The sequence below is a fragment of the Talpa europaea genome (genome assembly GCF_964194135.1).
Source record: "Talpa europaea genome assembly, chromosome: 2".
In the NCBI taxonomy this organism is placed as follows: Eukaryota; Metazoa; Chordata; class Mammalia; order Eulipotyphla; family Talpidae; genus Talpa; species Talpa europaea.
This window is the reverse complement of record NC_140068.1, coordinates 69978402-70000048: the sequence shown is the minus strand read 5'-3', so window position 1 is coordinate 70000048 and position 21647 is coordinate 69978402. Positions and strand designations below refer to the sequence as shown.

At 36.7% G+C, this 21647-nt stretch overlaps 1 protein-coding gene across 3 annotated transcripts in view; it reads left to right on the top strand.

The window, feature by feature from the left end:
* Positions 1–21647, top strand: part of LOC311167585 (stromal membrane-associated protein 1) — a gene marked incomplete at its 5' end in the record, with an annotated part of 190831 nt that overhangs the window by 161010 nt on the left and 8174 nt on the right. For all 3 annotated transcript variants that reach the window (XM_084228679.1, XM_084228678.1, XM_084228677.1), the window contains 2 exons: positions 2213–2303; positions 21313–21440. In XM_084228679.1, coding sequence (XP_084084805.1) covers positions 2213–2303; positions 21313–21440 — 219 coding nt within the window. The remainder of the gene's footprint in view (positions 1–2212; positions 2304–21312; positions 21441–21647) is intronic.

Genomic DNA, 21647 nt, shown 5'->3' with positions numbered 1-21647 from the left:
ACCATTGTTTTTCTTGTTAGATAATTTTGTTTAATAAAATATAGAGTGCCTAATATCCATTCACAGTTGACTTACTAAAAGGTAAATTCCATATGTGATGTTTTTAGTAATGAGAATTTAGTGGTATAGCTCTATATGAACTGCTAGATATGTCTAAACTGAATGTGAAATATATAAAGGGTGACAGAATGAAGGTAAATGTGGTAGTCAAGGTCTTGATTTACTGTTAATATACTTTATTATATCCCTACTCAGAAATCCTGTCAACATAATAGTATTTTCAGTCTTAGGTTTTTTAAAATTTGACTTTAAAATAAATATTTTATATATATTTTATATATCTTAAGTTTATCTTGTTATTCTTTGCAAAGTACAACAGATTTGTTTCCCCTCTCCAAACAATGGGTAATTTCATGTTTAGAAATATTTTAAAAGCTAGTTCTGATTTGTTGGGGAAATAAGTCAGAATTTGAATAAGTCAGAATTTGAATTTTCAGAAAGAAATTTTGCCTGAAAAGGGTTATTACAATGCAGTTACGAAGGATTCTGTCATAGATTTGGTTTCTGTTCCATATTTATTTTCATGGAAGAAGATTAAGTAAAATATTATATCAAAGAAAGAGTTCTAAATTGAGAGACAGAAAACAAGTATTAATTATACAACCCCTATTTAGCATATAATATCTCAGCTTTAATTTGCAAAATGAATGTGTTTAGTCAAATGATCTATTTTCAGCATTAAAGTTTTCTGGTTTTAAATAAAAGATTAGTGCCTAATAAGCATGAGACATTTATGTCTTACTGTCTAGAGTATTATTGGCAGATGTTTGATCAAAAAAGACCTGCCCCAAGAAGCTACTGGAATATTGCCCAATAGTATTTGAAGTTTGTGTGCTTATAGGCACTTAATTCTTAAATTCTCCTACATAGTTTATAATATCACTGATCATCCACTTGCAAAAGGGAGAAGGAAAGGAAATTCTAACAGTTTATTCAGTTAAAACAAATTGCTTCCTTTGTTGCTACAACTGTGCTTTCTTTGAAATTATTTTGCCTGAAGCTAGGCATGTCTTAACCTATGTTGATGTTGACAATTAAAAAAACAAACAATGAGATGGATTATATTAAGCTTATGAAAATTATATATAGTTGCAGACTGATAATTCTGTATTTAAAGAGGTTATTAAAGAATTGAAATCTGTAATAGTAAACTAATTGGTTAAAAAACTGAGACTCAGTCACAATAGATGACTAAAAGCAATTAAGGACAGATCAATATTCTTAAAAACTACATACCTTTTTTACCAAAAAATTAACTTTCATAACAACTGAGTTATGAATTCTTTGGATAGTAATAGAAGAAATGACCTTGTGAGGATGGGTTTGATAATGAATAAGTGAATATTTCATTTTCTTGATTTAAGAAAGGTAGATTTTCAAGTTGAGACTCCTGTAGGTGTAGTCCTTTCATACACTACATTTTCTACAAATGAAAAAAAGGAAGATAGTTTATGATGTGCAACCTACTTCGGTTCCTGGTAATTAAAAGAATATTGCATTTAAAAATGTAACTAGTAAGTGTGGAATCAGGAAAGCACATCAAATAAACATTTCAGTAGATTTTTCTTGGGGCGGTGGTATCTCAAGTGTCAGCAGTGTGGTTTAAGGGAATAACAGTGTGCTCACAAAAATGCCAAGTCCTGGGCCTCCCTGGTGGCGCAGGGGGTTAAGACGCAACCTATAAAGCTGTCCGCAGCCACTGCAGCACAAGTTGGATCCCTGGCCAGGGAGCTACCTACATGGCAGCAGCCGACCTCTCCTGACTTGCCTGCTGATCCCCTCAGCAGTGTATGTCAGTCAATCTGCCTGTTCTGTTCCCCACTCTGTCTCTGGTGAGTCCTCTCACATTGAAAAATTTGCAAGTAATATGAAATGCAGTTCTTCAACAAGCGTAATTTCAGATAAAAAATTTAAAAGGCTAGGAACAATTATATAAGATTAAGCATGTATATTCACTATTTGGGGGCCCCAATATGTAACATTTGTCATTGCAAGTTCTGTGATTATGTTTGTTTTTTTATATAATAATAAATGCTCTCGGCTTTATTATAGTATGCTTCATTACTCTAACCTTATCAAAAGTATATGTAATTGAGTTTAAGAGTTGTTCAATTTATTTAAGAAAAGTTAAATCTGATTATTTACTTTAAAGCTGCAGAAGAAAGACGATCAACAGTTGGAACCTAAAAAAAGTACCAGCCCTAAAAAAGCTGCAGAGCCCACTGTCGATCTTTTAGGACTTGGTAAGTAATAAAAAATACAAGTCAACATTAGAGTTACAAAACAATTGAAACCTTTACTTACTTGAAATAAATACAATGGCCTTTTTAAAATCAATATGCAAAAAAATACCTGTTAACTGAATTTGAAAATGGTGGGATTAGTTTTCTGAGTTCCTGCAAAAAAAGGACATCTATAATAAGGGAGCTAGTGCCTGTCAGCACTATCTTCACTGAAATATAAGTAATGAGTTCCTTGGGGAAAGAAGAGATATCAAAGTAATCTTCAAAGGCTTGGTAAACTGTTACATTTTGACATTTTAAATAAAAAGTAGATATTTTTTTCTTCACTCCTATTAGTTTTGTTGGCAGGGGTAAAGGGATTCCCTTAGCAAAATAATTATGGAGTAACCTTATTATAAAATATACTAGTTTAAAATAAAATTTAGTTTAATTTTGGTTAGCTGAAGCATCATGCTATATATATAGATCCGGTAACTCGATTGGTTTCAATATATTTAATGACAGTAGGAAGTACTTGTTTTAATTTCTATTTTCATGATCGATAGATATATTTTATCTGCCTGGCAGGTGAACTACCTTCCATTCATAAAGAGTTTTTTCACTCTTATCTACAAATATTGTCAGCTCCTTTTTTTGTTTTTCTCCTTTCCCTTCTAAATTGACTTATAAATGGTTATTTTAGTACTATCTGAGCATTTGAGCAGTAATTAATTTAAAAAAAACTTTTTTTAATCTGGAGAAATATCAACTAAAGAAAGAAAGATTGTTGAAGAGTAGAACTTCATATACTGTTACTCTAAAAATAGATTTAATACTCAATGAGTGAATTGTTTCCTGTTACAAGAATTATAGTTAAATGTTTTATTCATTTTTTTTTGGAAGCTGGTCTATCATGGATATGCTGCCTAGAGGTAAAAGTCTTCTATGGTGGTGAAAATCAGTAGTGTATTAAAAATACATATTAAAAAAAAAAAACTCTAATTTTGAAAATAGAGCTCTAGTCCAGATAGAAATTAAGAGGATTAGAATTCAAAATAATTGTATTTATATAATTATTTTTATTACCTTTGCTGTAAATGATAAGAAAGAGTATCAAAGTAAGAAAATATTTTACTGAAACTATGCACTTTGTCTACTCTGCAGTACTTCCTTTTCAATCTAAATGCCTCATTTATTAGCTTACATCTTAGAAGTGTAGAAACTATAAACTAGACTTTTCCTTATACTATAAATTGATTCATTAATTCAACAAAATATTTATTAAGTGTCCACTGTATATTTAGGAACCATTGTAGGCACTATGGAGATAGCTATAAAAGAAAATGACAAAAATCTCTGACCTTGTGGAGCTTTCATTCTAATCCAGAGACAGTGAATACATAGTTAAATAAAATATATTATTGGCCTTTTATGGTAAGTGCTATAATTAAAACAAGTGGTTATAATTTTAAGTCGATTGTCTGGGATGGGTAGGGAAGATCACAAAGATATTACTGGAGCAAAGGCCTAACGAAGTTGTAGATACCTGGATATGTGATGCCAGGAGCATTCTCAGCAGTGATATTAGTAAGCACTAAGGCTCTGCAGTAACCCCATATTTAATGTGTATAGACCAACAAGGGTGACAGTATGGCTAAAGTGGAATGAACTGGCAGAAAATAAAGTAAGGAAATTGTTTCAGGACTTTGACTTTTACTCTGAGTGACCTAGAAATATATTGGAGAGATTTGAAAAAAAAAAAAAAAAGTACATAATCTGACTTTACTTTTTAGAGAATTATTGTAGTTCCTTTGTTAAGAAGAGATTATGGCAGGGGAAAAATGGAAACAGGGAGACTAGTAAGGTAAGTATTGCAAGTAATACAGGTGATAGACCAGTATGGCTTAGAGTCAGTGGTGGCATTGAAGGTTACAAGAAGAAATCTGGTTCTGGATATACTTTTAAGAGAGAATCAATAGGATTAGCTGGCCAATTGAAATTATAGAATATTTACCTTTGTTAATCAACCTGTAGAACAAACCAATCCAGTGATTCAAGACGAGAAAAATTGCTATATATTGCCTCGAGTAGCCAACACTATATATTTTCTTCAGTACGCCAGTGGAGTGACTGGCCTTAGATACTCAACTATTGCTGCAGTAATGTTGTGTAATAAATAGTACCCAGGTCTCAAGAATGTTTATCAATATGGGGCCTCTCTGGTGGTGCAGGCGGTTGAGCACAGCGCTGTGAAACTGTTTGCAGCCTCTGCAGTGCCGGTTAGATCCCCGCCGGCCTCGGAGCAACCCACATGGCAAGGCAGACCTCTCCTGTCTCACCTGCTGCTCCCCTCAGCAGTGTATTTTGTCAGTCTGCCTGTTCTGTTCCCTGCTCTGTCTCTGGTGAATATTCTCACCCTCCCGCACATCTGGTTTGTACCCCAGTTCTTGTATAAATAAAATAAATCTTTAGAAAAAAAAGAATGTATATCAGTAAACATTTTTCTTACTCTCATGTATGTGGGTCAACTAGGACATCTCTGCTAGAACTTCATTTCCTATATTTTCTACGTTCTAGGTTATTGCTTGGGACAGCTTACCATCACATATTGTATCTTCATTTTTTCAAGCTCCTTTAAGTGTTTCCCTGTCTTATGCTACCTATTCTCAAAGTCAATACCCCAGATTATAGGGTTGGAGATGGCATCACTCTTCTAGTGTAAGAGTCTATGATAATCAGCTGTTGCTATTCATGCCGCATAGCAGACCACTACAAAATTTCAGTGACTTTGATTCAGTTAACATTTATTTCTTTCACTAACAGGTCTGCCAAGATAGTTCTCTTTTAGACAGTGGGAGAGCAAGGTTTATTAAAGGAAGGAAGGTGAACGTAATGTTTGAAAAGCTGTCAAGGATCTTTAGGAGATTTTGCTGGTGACTGACAGTTTTAGGTCCGACAATAGAAGAGTTCCAAAGTAAGAGGAGTGGGGTATGTGGTTAGAAAGAGGGGTATTCCACTCTTGGTGGAATTTTAGCAGCAGGAAACTGGGTTGTCTTACCTACAGCTCATCTAACTCCTTACTCCTGCTGGTTATTAATATCCTAACTATTTTTTTTTAATATTTTTAGACTTTTTTTAAAGCTATATTAAGCAAGGGATTTGATGAGGTCATGAAAGTCTGGGAGATCTCATAGTATAAAGGTCTCTTTTAGCTCAAACCAAAGAGTGGTCCTAAGACAGGATTGATTATTGGTGTCTATTTTGGGCAACACACTACTTTTTCTGCTCAGAAGTATCCCACTTTCCTAAAGGGACTCTGGTTTTCCTTGTAAATTGAAACTCAGTCAGAGGTAGAGAGCAGATACCTTGAAGTATAATTTATGGTCATGCAGAAATTACAGCAATCTCCCCATATGAATGAGTTTAGAATAAGCATTAATTTACAATACAGAAACTACAGAGAAACCCCCCACAGAGTTATTTCAAATTACATAGACATAGAGTGCCATTCATTTCTCTGTGTATTCAGTATCACTTTTAGTAGTCTGATAGTAGAGTAATAATATCATTTTTTTAGTAATTCCATCTTCCCTTTAAATGAGAATGTTCTCCATATACTTTTTAGCATGGGTAAAGAGCCAAATATTTTTGATTTTGTGACCATGTGGTCTCCTTACAACCAGCTACTCCACTGCCACTGTAGTGTGAAGTAGCCATAAACAAATACTAAATGAGTGAGCATGACTGTGTTCTGATCAACTTTTAAAATAGGCAGTGGACTGTAGTTTGCTCACTTCTGCTTTATATTCCTGATTATACCTGCAGTGCTTTATCTTTACTTGTTAACTCATGTTTGAAGCCCACAGAAATACTATTTATTTAGTAATTTACTCTTACACCAGAAGTGGAATCACTTACTTGGTTATTACCTATCCTGTTGTCTAGTCCTGAAAATAACCAAACTTTGAGACTCCTCAGGTTTAAACATCAGACTGAATGTCCCTAATGTCCTAGACTAGCATCACACTCCAGATACATCTTGATTTGACTCTGCACCTCGCATAAAAAATTTGGAAGAGAGTTGAGGTGAGTTTCTAGGGTATGTGGGGTGATGCTTTTCTTGTCTACCACCTGTGTAGTTTCTAGGACTGGGAATTAATGCAATTGTGCTAGTGTCCATTCTTTGTTCTTTACTAGTCAGTTTTTACTAAGTAATAAAACTATTACTAAGTAATAAAAACTGACAGGCTGCTTAGCGGTTGGCTAGGATAATCCACCCTCAAATACTTTCCTTCAGCAGTGCATATTTTGTTTGCAGAAGATCTGTGCGAGAATAAAATCTTTAAGAGTGAGCACATACTCTTAGCATAAGGTTTGAAAAGAATTGTGAATTGCTGATGTTAAACGTGACCTTAGAGATTTCCGTTCAATCTTTCACCAGAGGTGGAGGGCCCTCGAACAGAGTGTGTCTGTGGCTGTCCGTGCACTGCATGCACACTGCAGAGCAGCCTGGTCCCTTGTCAGGAGACTTTGGCCAGCAGTCCTGTCAGACACAGAGGGGTGTGTGTGGCTGAGATGGAACGTGGCAGGCGTTTGAGAAGATCACATCCTTAGTACTCTTAGTACTCTTAATTTTCATACAGAGAATTAAGTATGATCTTGATAATGAAATCTAGCTCAGAGGTATATTCACTGCTTAAATAAGATTATTTTTTTTTAAATAATAAATTTTATTTTTATATTCCCCCATACAATTGCAGACGCCCCATTCTGACCCCAATCCTTCCCCTCCCGCCCCCCACCCCCCAAAAAGTGTCTCTGGTTCATAGTTTTTTGTTGATTTTGATTTTCACTTTCTTATATTCATTTTCCTGGTCCCTTATTTAAGTTTTCTAGATTCCTGCTATGAGTGAGACCATCCAGTATTTTTCTTTTTCTTTTTGGCTTATTTCGCTGAGCATGATCCCTTCCAGCGCCATCCATGTTGCTGCAAATTGCATGTGTTTATCTTTTTTGAATGCTGAGTAATATTCCATGGTATATATGTACCACATCTTCTTGATCCAGTCATCTATTTTTGGGCATTTGGGTTGTTTCCAAAGCTTAGCTATTGTAAACAGTGCTGCTATAAACATAGGGGTGCAGGTGCTCTTTGGAGTTGATGTTTCTGTGTCCTTTGGGTAAATACCTAGGAGTGGAATTGCTGGATCATATGGAAGCTCTATGTTTAGTAGGTCAAGAAATCTCCACAAAGCTCTCCATAGTGGCTGGACCAGTTTGCACTCCCACCAACAGTGCAGAAGAGTTCCTTTTTCTCCACACCCTCGCCAACATTTGTTGTTGCTAGTTTAATATGTGCCATTCTCACTGGTGTGAGATGGTATCTCATGGTAGTTTTGATTTGCATTTCCCTGATTACAAGTGATGTTGAACATTTTTTCATATGCCTGTTGGCCATTTGCATTTCCTCTTCAGAGAAGTTTCTTTTTAGCTCTTCTGCCCATTTTTTGACTGGATTATTTTCTTTGTTGTTGCTGAGTCTCATCAGCTCTTTGCAGATTTTTGTGATCAGTCCTTTATCATTAGTGTTGGGTGCAAAAATGTTCTCCCAGTTGGTGGGGTTTCTCTTTGTTTTTGTTATTGTCTCTTTTGCTGTGCAGAAGCTCTTTAATTTGATGTAGTCCCAGTTGTTTATCTTTGCCTTCACTATCACTGCTTTGGGTGATGTGTCTGTGTCTGCAAAGATGTCTTTGATGTGCATATCCCATAGTGTTTCACTTATATTTCCTTCTATGTATTTTATGGTTTCAGGTTTTATGTCTAGTTCTTTAATCCATTTTGAGTTGGTTTTTGTGTATAGTGTGAGGTAGTACTCAAGCTTCATTCTTTTGCATGTAGCGACCCAGTTTTCCCAGCACCATTTATTGAACAAACTTTCTTTGCTCCAATGCATATTCTTTGCTCCTTTGTCAAAGATTAGTTGACCAAAATCTGTGGGTTTATTTCTGGATTTTCTATTCGATTCCATTGGTCTGTGTGTCTGTTCTTGTTCCAATACCATGCAGTTTTGATGATTATGGCTTTGTAGTATAGTTTGAAGTCTGGGAGTCTGATGCATCCATTCCCTTCTTTTTTTTTTTTTTTTTTTTTTTCAGGAGAGCTTTGGCTATTCGGGGTTTTTGGTGATTCCATATTAATTTCATCAATAATTGTTCTATTTCTTTGAAGAATAACATTGAAATTTTTATTGGAATAGCATTGAATGGTATATTGCTTTTGGTAGGATGGTCATTTTAATAATGTTTATTCTTCCAATCCATGAGCAGGGGATTTCTTTCCATTTCTTTGTATCTTCTTCTATTTCTTTTAACAGTGTTTTATAGTTTTCTTTGTAAAGGTCCTTTACCTCTTTTGTTAGATTTATTCCCAAGTATTTGATTTTGTTTCGATAATAAAGGGGATTGTTTTTTTTCATTTCTTCTTCAGATTTATTGTTAGTGTATAGGAAGGCTTCTGACTTTTGCATGTTGATTTTGTATCTTGCCACTTTGCTGAACTGATTGATGAGTTTAATTAGTTTTTCTGTGGAGTTTTTGGGGTTCCCTATGTAGATTATCATATCGTCTGCAAATAGTGATAGTTTGACTTCTTTTCCTATTTGGATTCCTTGGATGTCTTTCTCTTATCTTATTGCTCTGGCTAGGACTTCCAGTATTATATTGAAAAGCAGTGGTGAGAGTGGACATCCTTGTCTTGTTCCAGATCTTAATGGAAATGCTTTCAGCTTTTCACCATTGAGAATGATACTGGCTGTTGGCTTGTCATAGATGGCCTTTATGATGTTGAGGTATGTTCCTTGTATCCCAAGAATTTCAAGGGCTTTTATCATGAATGGGTGTTGCACTTTGTCGAAAGCTTTCTCGGCATCTATTGATATTATCATATGGTTTTTATATTTCTTTTTGTTGATGTGTTGGATAACATTGATTGATTTTCGGATGTTGAACCATCCTTGTGTCCCTGGAATGAATCCTACTTGGTCGTGGTGAATTATCTTATGGATACACTGTTGGATTCTGATAGCTAAAATTTTATTGAGGATTTTTGCATCAGTGTTCATTAGGGAGATTGGCCTATAGTTTTCTTTTTTTGTGTTGTCCTTGTTCGGTTTTGGTATTAGTGTAATGTTGGCTTCATAGAACGTGTTAGGTATTATACCTTCCTTCTCAATTTTTTGGAAGAGTTTGTGAAGGATAGGCACCAATTCGTCTCTGAATGTTTGGTAGAATTCATTTGTAAATCCATCAGGTCCTGGGCTTTTGTTTTTGGGGAGGTTTTTGATTACCATTTCAATTTCGCTAGTTGTAATTGGTCTGTTTAGGTGTTCTATTTCTTCTTTATCTAGCTTTGGGTGATTGTAGAGTTGTAGGAATTTGTCCATCTCCTCTAGATTGTTGAACTTGTTTCCATATAACTGTTCATAGTAGTTATTAATTATTTTGATTTCTGCTGTGTCAGTTGTGATTTCTCCTCTTTCATTTATTATCCTGTTTATTTGTGCTTTCTCCCTTTTTTCCCTTGTGAGCCTGGCTAGGGGTTTATCTATTTTATTTATTTTTTCGAAGAACCAGCTCTTGGTTTCATTGATCTTTTGGATTGTTTTTTTAGTTTCAATTTCATTTATTTCTGCTTTGGTTTTTATTATTTCTTTTCTTCTACTGGTTTTGGGTTTTTTTTTGTTGTTCTTTTTCTAGATCTTTGAGCTTCGAGATTAGGTTGTTTCTTTGAGTTCTTTCTTGTTTCTTGATGTGAGCATCTATTGCTATATATTTTCCTCTAATTACTGCTTTTGCTGCATCCCATACATTTAGGAAATTGGTGTCCTCCTTGTCGTTCAATTCAAAGAATTTTTTAATTTCTTCTTTGATCTCCTCGTTAGTCCAGTGGACTTCCAGTAGTGTGGGCTTCAATCTCCAGAGGTAGGAGAGTACCTTGCCTTCTTTTTATGGTTTATTTCTAGTTTGATGCCTTCATGGTCAGAAAAGATGGTTGGTATGATTTCAATCTTGGTGTATCTGTTGATGTTTGTCTTGTGCCCCAGTATGTGATTGATCCTGGAGAATGATCCGTGTGCGCTTGAGAAAAATGTATACTCGGATTTTTTTGGGGTTAGTGTTCTATAGATGTCTGTTAAGCCCAAGCGCTCTAGATCCTTATTTAGAGCTTTAGTGTCTTTACTTATTTTTTGTCTTGTTGATCTATCCATTGTTGATAGTGGTGTGTTAAAGTCTCCCACTACATTTGTGTTTTCTCTGATGTCTGTTTTCAGAGATGCCAATAGTTGTCTGATATATTTTGGTGCTCCTTCGTTTGGTGAATATATGTTAATGAGTGTTATTTCTTCTTGAAGTATTGTCCCCTTGTTCATAATGTAATGACCACTGGGGTCTCTTTTTATCTTTTTGAGTTTGAAATCTGTTTTATCTGATATGAGTGTAGCTGTTCCTGCCTTCTTTTTTGGTCCATTTGCTTGTAGAATTGTTTTCCGTCCTTTAATTTTGAGTCTATTTTTATCTTTTGCAGCTAAATGTGTTTCCTGGAGACAGCAAAAGGTTGGGTTTTGTTTCTTAATCCAGCCTGTGACTCTGTGTCTTTTTATTGAAGAGTTTAGTCCATTTACAGTTAGAGTTAGTATTGATATGTTAGCATCTGTATTTGCCATTGTGTTTGTCTTTCCTTTGCTTTTATTTATTTATTCTTTTAATAACTTTCTTTGGCATTCTTTTGTTGTTGTTCGTCCCTCTGAGGTTCTGGCTTTAGGACTCCTTGTAGTATTTTTTGGAGTGGGGGTTTAGTCGTAATGAAATTCCGGAGTTTCTGTTTGTCTGGGAAGGTCCTTATGCTTTCTTCATAGAGGAAGGAGAGCTTTGCGGGATAGAGTATTCTTGGTTGGCATCTGTTTTCTTGGAGTCTGTTGACTATGTCCCTCCACTCTCTCCTTGCCCGTAGTGTTTCTTCAGAGAAGTCTGATGTCAGCCTGATTGGTTTTCCTTTGAATGTTATCTGTTTCTTCCCTCTTGTCAGTTTCATTATTTTTTCCTTGTCTTGGATTCTTGGGAGCTTTACTATTATGTGTCTTGCTGTATTTTTCCTTTCGTCATGGAAGTTTGGTGTTCTTCTTGCTTCTTGTATATCAATTTTCAGCTCCTTCTTCACGTTTGGGAAGTTCTCTTCAGTTATATCCTTGAATATTTTCTCTGTTCCTACATCTCTCTCCTCTCCTTCTGGGATTCCTATTACTCTTACATTTCCTTTCCTCATGGAGTCAGATAGTTCCCGAAGTCTTTCTTCGGTCTTTTTCCTTCGTACTTCTCCTTCCTTTTCTGTTTTAGTTCTTTTTATTTCTGTGTCTTCAAGAGTACTTATTCGTTCTTCCATTTCATCTATTCTGCTTTCATTGCCTTTCCCAGAGTTCTTTAGCGCCTCCATTAATTCTTTGATCTCCTGCATTTCTTTTACTTCCCTCTTTAGGGACTCAATTTCATTCTTCTGGTCATTAATTATTTTTCCCTTATCATTGTTTTCCTTTATGACTTCTGTCAGTTTTTTAATCACAGCAATTTTAAATTCTCTATCTGGAAGGCTCAGAAGTTCTTCCAAGTTACTGTCGTTGCAATCTGGTAGATGGTTTTCTTTTTGCGGTGTGCTTTTTTGCTGAGGAGTTGCTGGGTTGCATGTGGTTTTTCTACTCCCTACTGCCTGTTTTCTAATTTGCCGTATTCCTTGTGACACTGTGTTGCTGGTACTGGCCGGCATCTTGGGCGACCTTCCCAGCTCACCTCTGGCGGACTTCTGCTGGTTTCACACAGTCTCCACCAAAGAAAGGTCCCTGCTGCAAATGCCGGTGCCGGGGACACGCTCCCCTGCACGCCCGGTCTGACCCAGTGGTGGGTGCTGCTCCCCTCAGTGGTTAGTGCTCTCCACAGTGGTTAGGCCAGTTTGCACTCCCACCAGGGAGCAGCCGGGGATCGAAACCGGCACTGCAGAGGCTGCGGGCAGCTTCGCAACCCAGCGCTCTACAGCTGCGCCACCGGGGAGGCCCTGGTGCCCATTCTTATGGGTATCCTCTGTTACAGGGTTAGCCAGACTGCAGGAGTGTGCAGCATGTAGGGGCTTAGAAAGGACAAACAGCTTAGGAGGGACAAACAGCAAGAAGGTTAAGGTCATCTTGTAATGCCATTTCAATCATCTTTGTAAACTAACCTAAAATACCACCTTTTAGCAGTAAGAAAAATTAACAAAAAATAACTCCACTTAACTTTTAGGCATCTATTTTTTTTTTTTTTAGCATTTCAAAAACAATTTGAAGCCTGAAAAAAAAATTTTTTTAAGAAGTGGGGTACAGGCCAGGGGTGTGTGTGTGTGTGGGGTATATGTGTGTGTGTATGTTCACCAGAGAGAGCGGGGAGCAGAACAGGCAGATGTACCGAAACACACTGCTGAGGGGAGCAGCAGGTGAGACAGGATAGGTCTGCTGTGCCATGTGGGTACTCCCTGACCGCCCGGGAATCGCACTCACGCTGCAAAGGCCCGCAGACAGCCTCACAGCACTATGCTCAACCTCTTGTGCCACCAGAGAGGCCCTGAAGCTTGAAAATTTTAATATGCTTCAAATGGACATTTGTTTAATTTACAAAGTAAGTTACATGTGAGTTTATTTCATTTCATAAAGCATATCCTATGTCTTAATACAAAGGAATTCTAAATAACTTTTTATTAAGGAAACTGCTTGAAATGGCTTTTTGAGTAGAAAACAAAAATGATTCTTTTAGTAAGATGAAAATTTACTAAGTTTTAAGGGGGAGTCTTATTATTACAGAGAATATCACTGCATCTCTGGAAGCAGTTCTTTATTCAGTGCTGTTTCCACTTTAAATTCATTCCTTTTTAGGATGACACCTCAGTAGTTACCGATGAAGAATTAGACCTGGCAGTTTTCATTGTAGCAAGGGTGTACTCAAGGCTGAATGTTCATGCTCAGTCAAAAATGGTAATGAAAAACATAACATCCACTTACTTAGCATATTATCTGACTTAAACTAGATTAGTGATACATAAAATCTCATGTTGCTCCTTGACATTTTTTATTATTTGTGTAAATAGATTATGACCAGCCATTGCCTCTGACATTCAAGTAAAGGATAAATTCAATTAATATTTATTGAGCACTAGCAGAGTTCATGGAACTCTAGTAAATGCCAGAAAATGCAGCTCTGTGTGTGCCATTGTAGTACAAGAGAGGGATGAGGTTGCAGTCTGGAAACTAGAAGACAGAATTATTGCTAAGGGAAGAGATGGGGTTATATAAGAGAGTTCATTATGAGAATTTAGTTTCAAAGCTGGAATAATGCTAAAATTCCCAATTAGATTTTATTTTCTTCACTTCAAAGGTTAATTCTCTTGCTGCTTCTAGTGAGAGGAGAAATAAGGTTTTATTGTACTGTGCAAACTTATGTCAATAAGTTCTAATGTGTTATGGAAGTCATTTATAGAGGAATAACAATTGGAAAAGATAAGCAACTATCCAGATAATGCAGCTCCTAGTGTCTTACCTTTGTAAAGCATATCATGACTTAAAACCCAGTGAATCTTACTGAGCACACTGCTTCGGGGCACCTGTCAGTGCTCTGTAGCATACTTGGAGCAGCGCTGTGGGAGAGGATAGTAAGGTGATGAGGTTGGTGAGGGGTATCGACTTGAAAATGAATAGTTGTGTGTGGCGCTGTGGCAGCAGTGACTTTGAAGTGCCATTCCTCTTCATTGTCAGGGAACTGGAGAGAGGAGGCCCTGGGGTAGGGGTTCCAGTCAAGAAACCTTTATACCGTAGCCTAAGCAAACAGTCCATGCGGAGACTGTGGTTGTGAAAACAGAGGAGGAAGAGCCAGTGAAGAGATCCACAGGAGTGGCTGCAGGGTCTTCCAGGAAAATGTGTTCCTATGCTCGGAGACTTTCAAAGGGGAAGGATCGGTGAGGACTGAATGTGGTGGTAAAGAAGTCAGGAACTCAGTAGGAACTTTGTAATCAGGACTGCCATATTAACTGGTGCTTTTCAAAAATAACATCATTATTTCACTTTTTCTCCCAACAAAAGTAGGATCACCTGACTATCTTTTGCCACCTGGCTTTACTGTCACCAGCAAATCCTATAAATCTAGAAAGCATTTCAATTCATCAATTGTTGATTGAGCATTTGCATTGTGCCAAGCATTAAAGAGGTAGTTGTGCAATCTCTTCCTGGTGAGAGGGCAGGGGTGGGAGAGAACAGGAGCTCCAGGATAGAAACATGGTGCCATTGTGGGATAAAGTGTTCACACGTGCGGCTATCCATTCTGAGTGCCTCCCCGTGGCATTAAATGAAAATATTAAAGCCCATGCAAAGGATGCCTTTTTGTAGTTCCTAGATTTGGTAAGGAACTGGTGCCTGGTGTAATGGATTCCTGGGAGTCATTTCTTTCCTCAGTTTGGACTCTGACTTAGCCTGGACTGAATTGTGAAGCTCACCCCTGCCCTTGAGATGCTTTTATAAAAATAGAGGAGGACTGCCATGTAAACTGTTCTAACCCTGCATAGGAAAGGGACACTCAGACTTTTGTTGAAATCCTACACTTCTTGGGTAGCCTTTCTTGAAATGATAGGATTAAACTGAGAACTTCTTTGGTTCAGAGTACCTGGCAGTAAAATATGAATAAAAATATTAGTCTTAAAGATGTGTTATCAAAATGCAAAGTTGGGCCCTCCCTGGTGGCGCAAGGGGTTAAGCACCACACTATGAAGCAATCCGCAGCCTCTGCAGCACGAGTTCGATCCCTGGCTGGCCAGGGAGCAACCCACGTGGTGCAGCAGACCTCTCCTGTCTCGCCCGCTGCTCCCCTCAGCAGTGTATTTCGGTCAGTCTGCCTGTTCTGTTTCCCACTCTGTCTCTGGTGAATCCTCTCACCCCCTGCATGTCTGGCCTGTACCCCAGCTCTTGTATGCATAAATAAATAAATTTTTTAAAAATGCAAAGTTATTATATTCTTACTTCCTTTTGTGTATAGTTTATTATTCAAAGGCGCTTGGAATGGACCAAGAAGACACTTATTGCTTAAAATACTTTACTTTGGACTTGGCTTCAGATGAGTTCTGATATAGCCACAGTTAATAGAAAAGACAGTCTCACTCATTATACTGAGGATGTCATGATCATCATGACCTTCATGACTTTGTCATGTTTAAAGTGTTACCTTTTTCTAACCTATCACTGTCACTGTTATGATGTGAAATGGGCTACTAACACATGCGGGACATGCCCTGTGTCCACGTGAGATAGTGCTGATTTTAACAACTTTTTTTTCCTTTAGTTCAAACTTCTTTTTTTCTAAAGATTTACTTACTTACTTACTTACTTATTTATTTATTTATTTGTTTGTTTATTTATTTATTTATGCAAGAACCAGGGTACAGGCCAGATGCGTGGGAGGGTGAGAGAATTCACCAGAAACAGAGTGGGGAACAGAACAGGTAGACTGACGAAATACACTGCTGAGGGGAGTAGCAGCCGCGACAGGCGAGGTCTGCCGCGCCATCTGGGACCCTCGCCAGCCGGCCGGCCAGTATTGAACCAGCGCTGCAGAGGCTGCGGACAGTTTCACAGCGAGGCATCAATCGCCTGCACCACCAGGGGAGGCCCAAGCTCAAACTATTCTCTTAGAAATTCCTAGTATGTGTGTAATTTAAAACAGTCATCTGTCAACTCAGTTTTTAGATAAAACACTAGCCTGAAATCTTAAGGTAACATGGAAAGAAAATAGTTACTCACAAACTACTAACTGTAAGCTTGATGTCTTGCCTTTTAGATTGAAATTCCTTCTTCAGTTGAAGGCATTGTCCTAATTTCTTCTCTTTATTCATTGCTTTTTCAAGGGGTCCTTTGTGCTTCATTATCATTCTTTATGATGTCCCCAGCTAAATTTCTTCTATTTGCCTCAGGCTTTTCTTGTACTTAGGATCTCCCATTATTTTTATTGTCCACCAAGTTGTGTTTCTGCATACTGATTAAAGGGAGCTGCTGCCTCCTCCTGCTGTTGGCTGCTCCCACTGCCATTCTGTAGCCTAGCAAGGAACACAGCTACATGCATGCTGATGTGCATGTCTCTGGTGATTGTGATTAGTTGTTTGCATAACCATTCACTCCTTTGATAGAAAGCAATGTGTGTGGGTTAGTCTGAGGTCTCCTCCACCCTGGAGAGGTTTCCATTTGTTGTGTGCATGTACATAAAATAAAAGCCATGGGTTTTAATATTTTTCTTAAATTATGGCAATTCACTCTACTTAAATAATTTAATATGAGCGAGCCTTATTTATGTTTTATTTATCTGAGAAACTGTTCAACTTCTGGTATTATATTGCTTTTGTGACCTCTGAATGTCTATTTAATCAGCGAAGAATGTACTGTTAGTAAACCCTAGATCAAAGGGATGTATTGAACTCATGGTATTTTGTGAAGATTCTATTGATCCAGACCTGCTTATATCCCACACTTGCTTCCCTTAACCCAGCCTGACCACTGATGACCACATCCAACTGTGGTCACATCCCCATAAATTGAGAAGACAGTGAGCTTGGTAGGAGGACAGTGTTGTGGGGAGATGATGAGATATGAGTGGCACTGAATAGTTTTTGATCTATTTGCCACTGCTTGTCTTAACTTAGTTCAAATAATTATAAACTATTTAAAAATTGATTTTTAAACCAATTTACAGAATTTTAAGCATTTCTTTCTAATTAGGTACAGTTGTGATAATTGCATGACGTGAAGAAATATAGTTTAGAAATTACTCAGTAGTCAAGAGTTCAGAAGCCTGTGGTACTGCCAATTTTGCTACTTAACTATGAAAGTGACATTGAGCAAGTTAAGTCTTTTAATCTCTGTGCCCTAGTTTCTGTAATAGGAGATAATGGGAAGATGCCTTTTCCATCATTTCATGGAGAAAAATGAAAAGTGTCCAGTAAACCTGTGATGTTTATAATGATGGTAATGGAATCTCTACCCATTGGTATAAAATGAGTCTTTAATTGTTCTTTTTAAATACTGAAAATCAAAACAGCCTTCAAGATGAATTGAAGCAGTCCTTTTAAAAGAATGTGTTTAGCAAGCCAATTATAGTAAGTCAATTTTGCAAACATTGAAGTCCATTGGGAAAAACTACTGGGAACTTGTATTTACTGATTTTGTAAGGCTGAGAAGTTTCCATTTAGTTTAAGGATTTGTTTTTTAACAATTCTGTGAATGTTTAGCTTTGTAGTAACAAGGAAAATTGATGGGGTGAAATCTGTTATATTAGATCATGTGGGGAGAAGATTGGGGTAGAGAGGAAAGAACAGATATGTTAAGATGTGAGAGCAGAGAGTTTATCATGAGCCCAGATAGAAAGAAACTTTGGTCAGGCCTGGAAGAAAGTTCCTTGCCTTACATTTTTGAGCTAAGAGAATTCTTCCCCAGTCACCTGAATATATTGTCAGCCTTGCCATAAAAATTGCTATGGCTAAGCAAATGCTTCCCCCTCATTCTAAAGGATTCCAGACTCCCTAGGACTAACATTGTGAGTTGACTATCATGACAGCTCCATTAACTGTGGTAAGTTGGTTACAAAGAGAGCCCAATTTTGTTGTTTGTGTAGAATGCCCTTCTGAGATTTCATAGATCAGCTTTAAAATATTTTTTTTTATTGGAATGAGAGTAGAGTTGTTTACCATATGGAGGTTGACATAAAAGTTATCACCTTTCAGTGAAGGACATGGACTGTGTAGACTTTGGTGACAGTCTGGAAACTATCTAAATGCCCACTAGTGGAAGACTGAGTAAGTTTTTATGGATTGATGTAATATCATGGACTGCAGTTACACCCCCACCCACACAGTACACAATTTTACTTAAAGAAAATTATTTCTGTGTAAATGTTGTGTTAAGCATGTTTTCAAGCATGTTTATAAGCAAGAAAATGTATGGTAGAGAACTTTTTTATTGTGGTGAAATACATAAAATCTAAACCATTGTAAGCAGTTACAATGTACAGTGTAGTATAGTCGCATTAGGTACATTCATGTTGTGCAACCATCACCACCATTCATAGTAGGAGACATTCATTTTTTGCAGTTTTTTGGTCTATTACAAGAATATGTTGCTTTTATAGTAAAAAAGTTAGACTAAAACCTGAGACTGCTCTATCTCTGAGATCCTGGACAAATTTAACATTTTTGCCATTGGTAAATGGAGACAATTAATAGTTTTTCTCTCATAATATTGTTATAAAGGTTAAATAAGTATGTGTTTACGTGCATATTTGTATTTTGTCAGGCTTGATGCAAAACAAGCAGAATACTAAATGAAATGTTTGGCTCTTTTTATTAGTCACGTAAATGATCATCCATTAAGTGTGTGAAAGGTAAAATAAGATTTCAAAAACCCAAATAAAGTGCTTCATGTTATTTTACAGGTTAGTAGATAATGTACTACTTAGACTGAATAGGATTTAGATTTGAAAGTATTGATAAATTAATGTTCTTCGTGGAATATACTTACTATTTAGAATATTTAAAATTTTCTAAAAGATGTACAGTTTATAAAAGTAATGAAAGCACATCATTTGCCTGTAATAGAGAAACTGCATGGTTCTCACACAAGTAGATCCTGGTCTGGATCACTGGTATCTACAAACTAGAGGGACATGCCCAATGGGAAATATCAATTGTCCTCAGTTCACAAAAAAAATTAATAATAATATTTTCTTGTGTTGAAGGTCCCCCCCCCACAAATTTGTTATAATTGTTAGTATTTGTTATTGGAAAAACAAAACATTTGAACTGAAAAATTAGAAATAGTCAACTTATTTTTAGCTCACTAGGTTTTTTTGTTTTTGTTTTTTACTTTTGTTCCTTCTTGTACTTTATTTGGAGGACATGCGCCTCTGTTGGTGGATTTAAATTGCATATATATAATGCTAGTCATTATTTTCTTCTAGTAAAGAGCATCCTTGTTATTTCAATCTAATCTATTTGGTGAGGGTGTGTCCCTGTTCCTTACTCTACAGTTTATGACTTAGGGTTTCTTTACTGAACTGTTGGAGTAGTGTCTAATCTAGACTAATCTTGTTAAAGTATTTTATTTCTGGTTCGTAAGTACATAATGTACTACACATCTTGTAAATGGAATGTGGAATCGATTGGAAAACATAAAAGAGCTCTTTGAAGAGGTCTAACTTAAAAATGAATGTTGCATTTGAAAGTTACTTTTGTGCATGGAAAATTGGAATTTTATGTCGGAATTCATTTATGGTTGTGTTTTAGCTTAAAATTCTATGTATTATGAATTAGCAATCCATGCATTTTTTGGTTTCACCTTTAAATTGTTCATAGTACTTGATATAGATGAAGCATGTATGACATATATACATATGAAGTGATAATTTTTCTTGTTTAGGGTTCTGATAATATTTATAGTTGGTGTCTTCTGAACTACCTCTCGTAGGTTTCACATGCTCTTTTAAATTCAGTAGTAAGACATTGTGACTGGTCATTGAAATTAATGGTACTCAGTGATTCACTGAAGTTTACACAGGGAAATAAAAGATACCAATTTCTATAGTTAAACTTCAAAAGAGAGAAATCTGAGGTCTGGTTTGTGGTAGTAATACCCAGTACCAGGTGGACCTTCCATCAGATTTGTCAAATATTTGAGTACCTACTCTTTACAAGACATCCCAATGTTGAAGAGTTTGAAAAGATGATTTATTTATCCTAGAGGAGTACGGCATATCAAAGACCAATCAAATGAGATTATAAATTGTTAAGATAGAAGTTTGATTAGGAAAGAAGTTCCAGGAGAGTGGAATCACGATGGTCTGAAAACTTACTTATGACCACAGAAAACAACTGTGTGAATTGTTCCATTCCATCGCCCACCCCTGCCCCTTATATTTTGTAAATTTGGTACTAATGTAAAAAGGAAATATAAAATATAATTTTTGAATGAGATGGTTAAGTAGGAAGCTGATGCAGGATATTGGCACTCTTTCAGCATTCCTTCACTCTACAGTTCAGTGTGTGAGTACTGCTGTCACACCTCAGGTGGCCATGCTTAAATAAAGGATGTTCTTTCTTGGCTTAATGAATATTTCCTATAGAATCATTTTACATAGTGTGTTTGCTTTCTTTCTAACCACTTTTTACCCTTATTGTAACTAAAATTTAACATATCAGACATTTTAAAAATTATCAAAATTCATTTCCAAGGTAGGTAAACATGATCTGAAAGGATAGCCATAACTCAATCTCTCCCTCACACAAATTTTTGGCAGGCATTATTTTGAAGAACATGGCATCAAATCCCAGCTTATCTGGTTATCTCAAAAGTAGTGGCCATCTCATGATGGTTATGGGGATTACAAGTTATTTGGGAAAGAGGATAGAGTCTACAGTAGAAGAAGGATATATATTTTGTGAACTTTGTGAATTTTTTTTTAACCATGTGTTTTGTTTTGTTTTTTCATTTTTCTTACATTGTTGTTCATTTTTGTACAGTATTTGATTTCTCCCCTCAGGTGTAGTCCCTGTAAATCTCCCACCACCACATCACCTGTGTACCATCACCACAGTCCTTTGTGCTGGTCCCACCCATTTTAATCCCCTTCCTTCCCCCTGCTACAAGCCTCAAATCCAAAGTTGCCTACCAGGTTTTGCCCTTTTTTTTTTTTTGACCCTTTGTTCGGTTTCCCTGTATTCCTCCTGTAAGTGATACCATCCACTATTTTTTTTCCTTCTGACTTATTTCACTGAGCATAATCCCTTCTACTGCTATTTGTGTTGCTGCAAATGGCATGAGTCTATCTTTTTTGATTGCTGAGTAGTATTCCATTGTGACCACATGTTTTTAAAATAATGCCATGTTTCAGGTAATTTCGGCAATTAAGACAAAAACCTCTGTTCTTTTCAGATGGCCCTGCTGAGGCACCAGTGACCAACGGCAATACAACCACAGTACCAGCCTTGAATGATGATTTGGACATCTTTGGACCAATGATTTCTAATCCCTTACCCTCAACTGTAGTGCCCCCAGCTCAGGTATGTAGTAAGAGAGTGATTTTACATGATCACTGTTTATTTCATTTTTGAAAATTTTCAATTGCAAATTTGAAAGAATTATTGCTGAGCAGTCAGTGTTTCCATGTCTCCTGTACTGTAGACCAGTGTTGGCAAACTAAGCTTGAAGCTTGTTTTTTTGCAAATAGTTTTATTGGGACAGAGCCAGTCACATTTCTTTACATATTG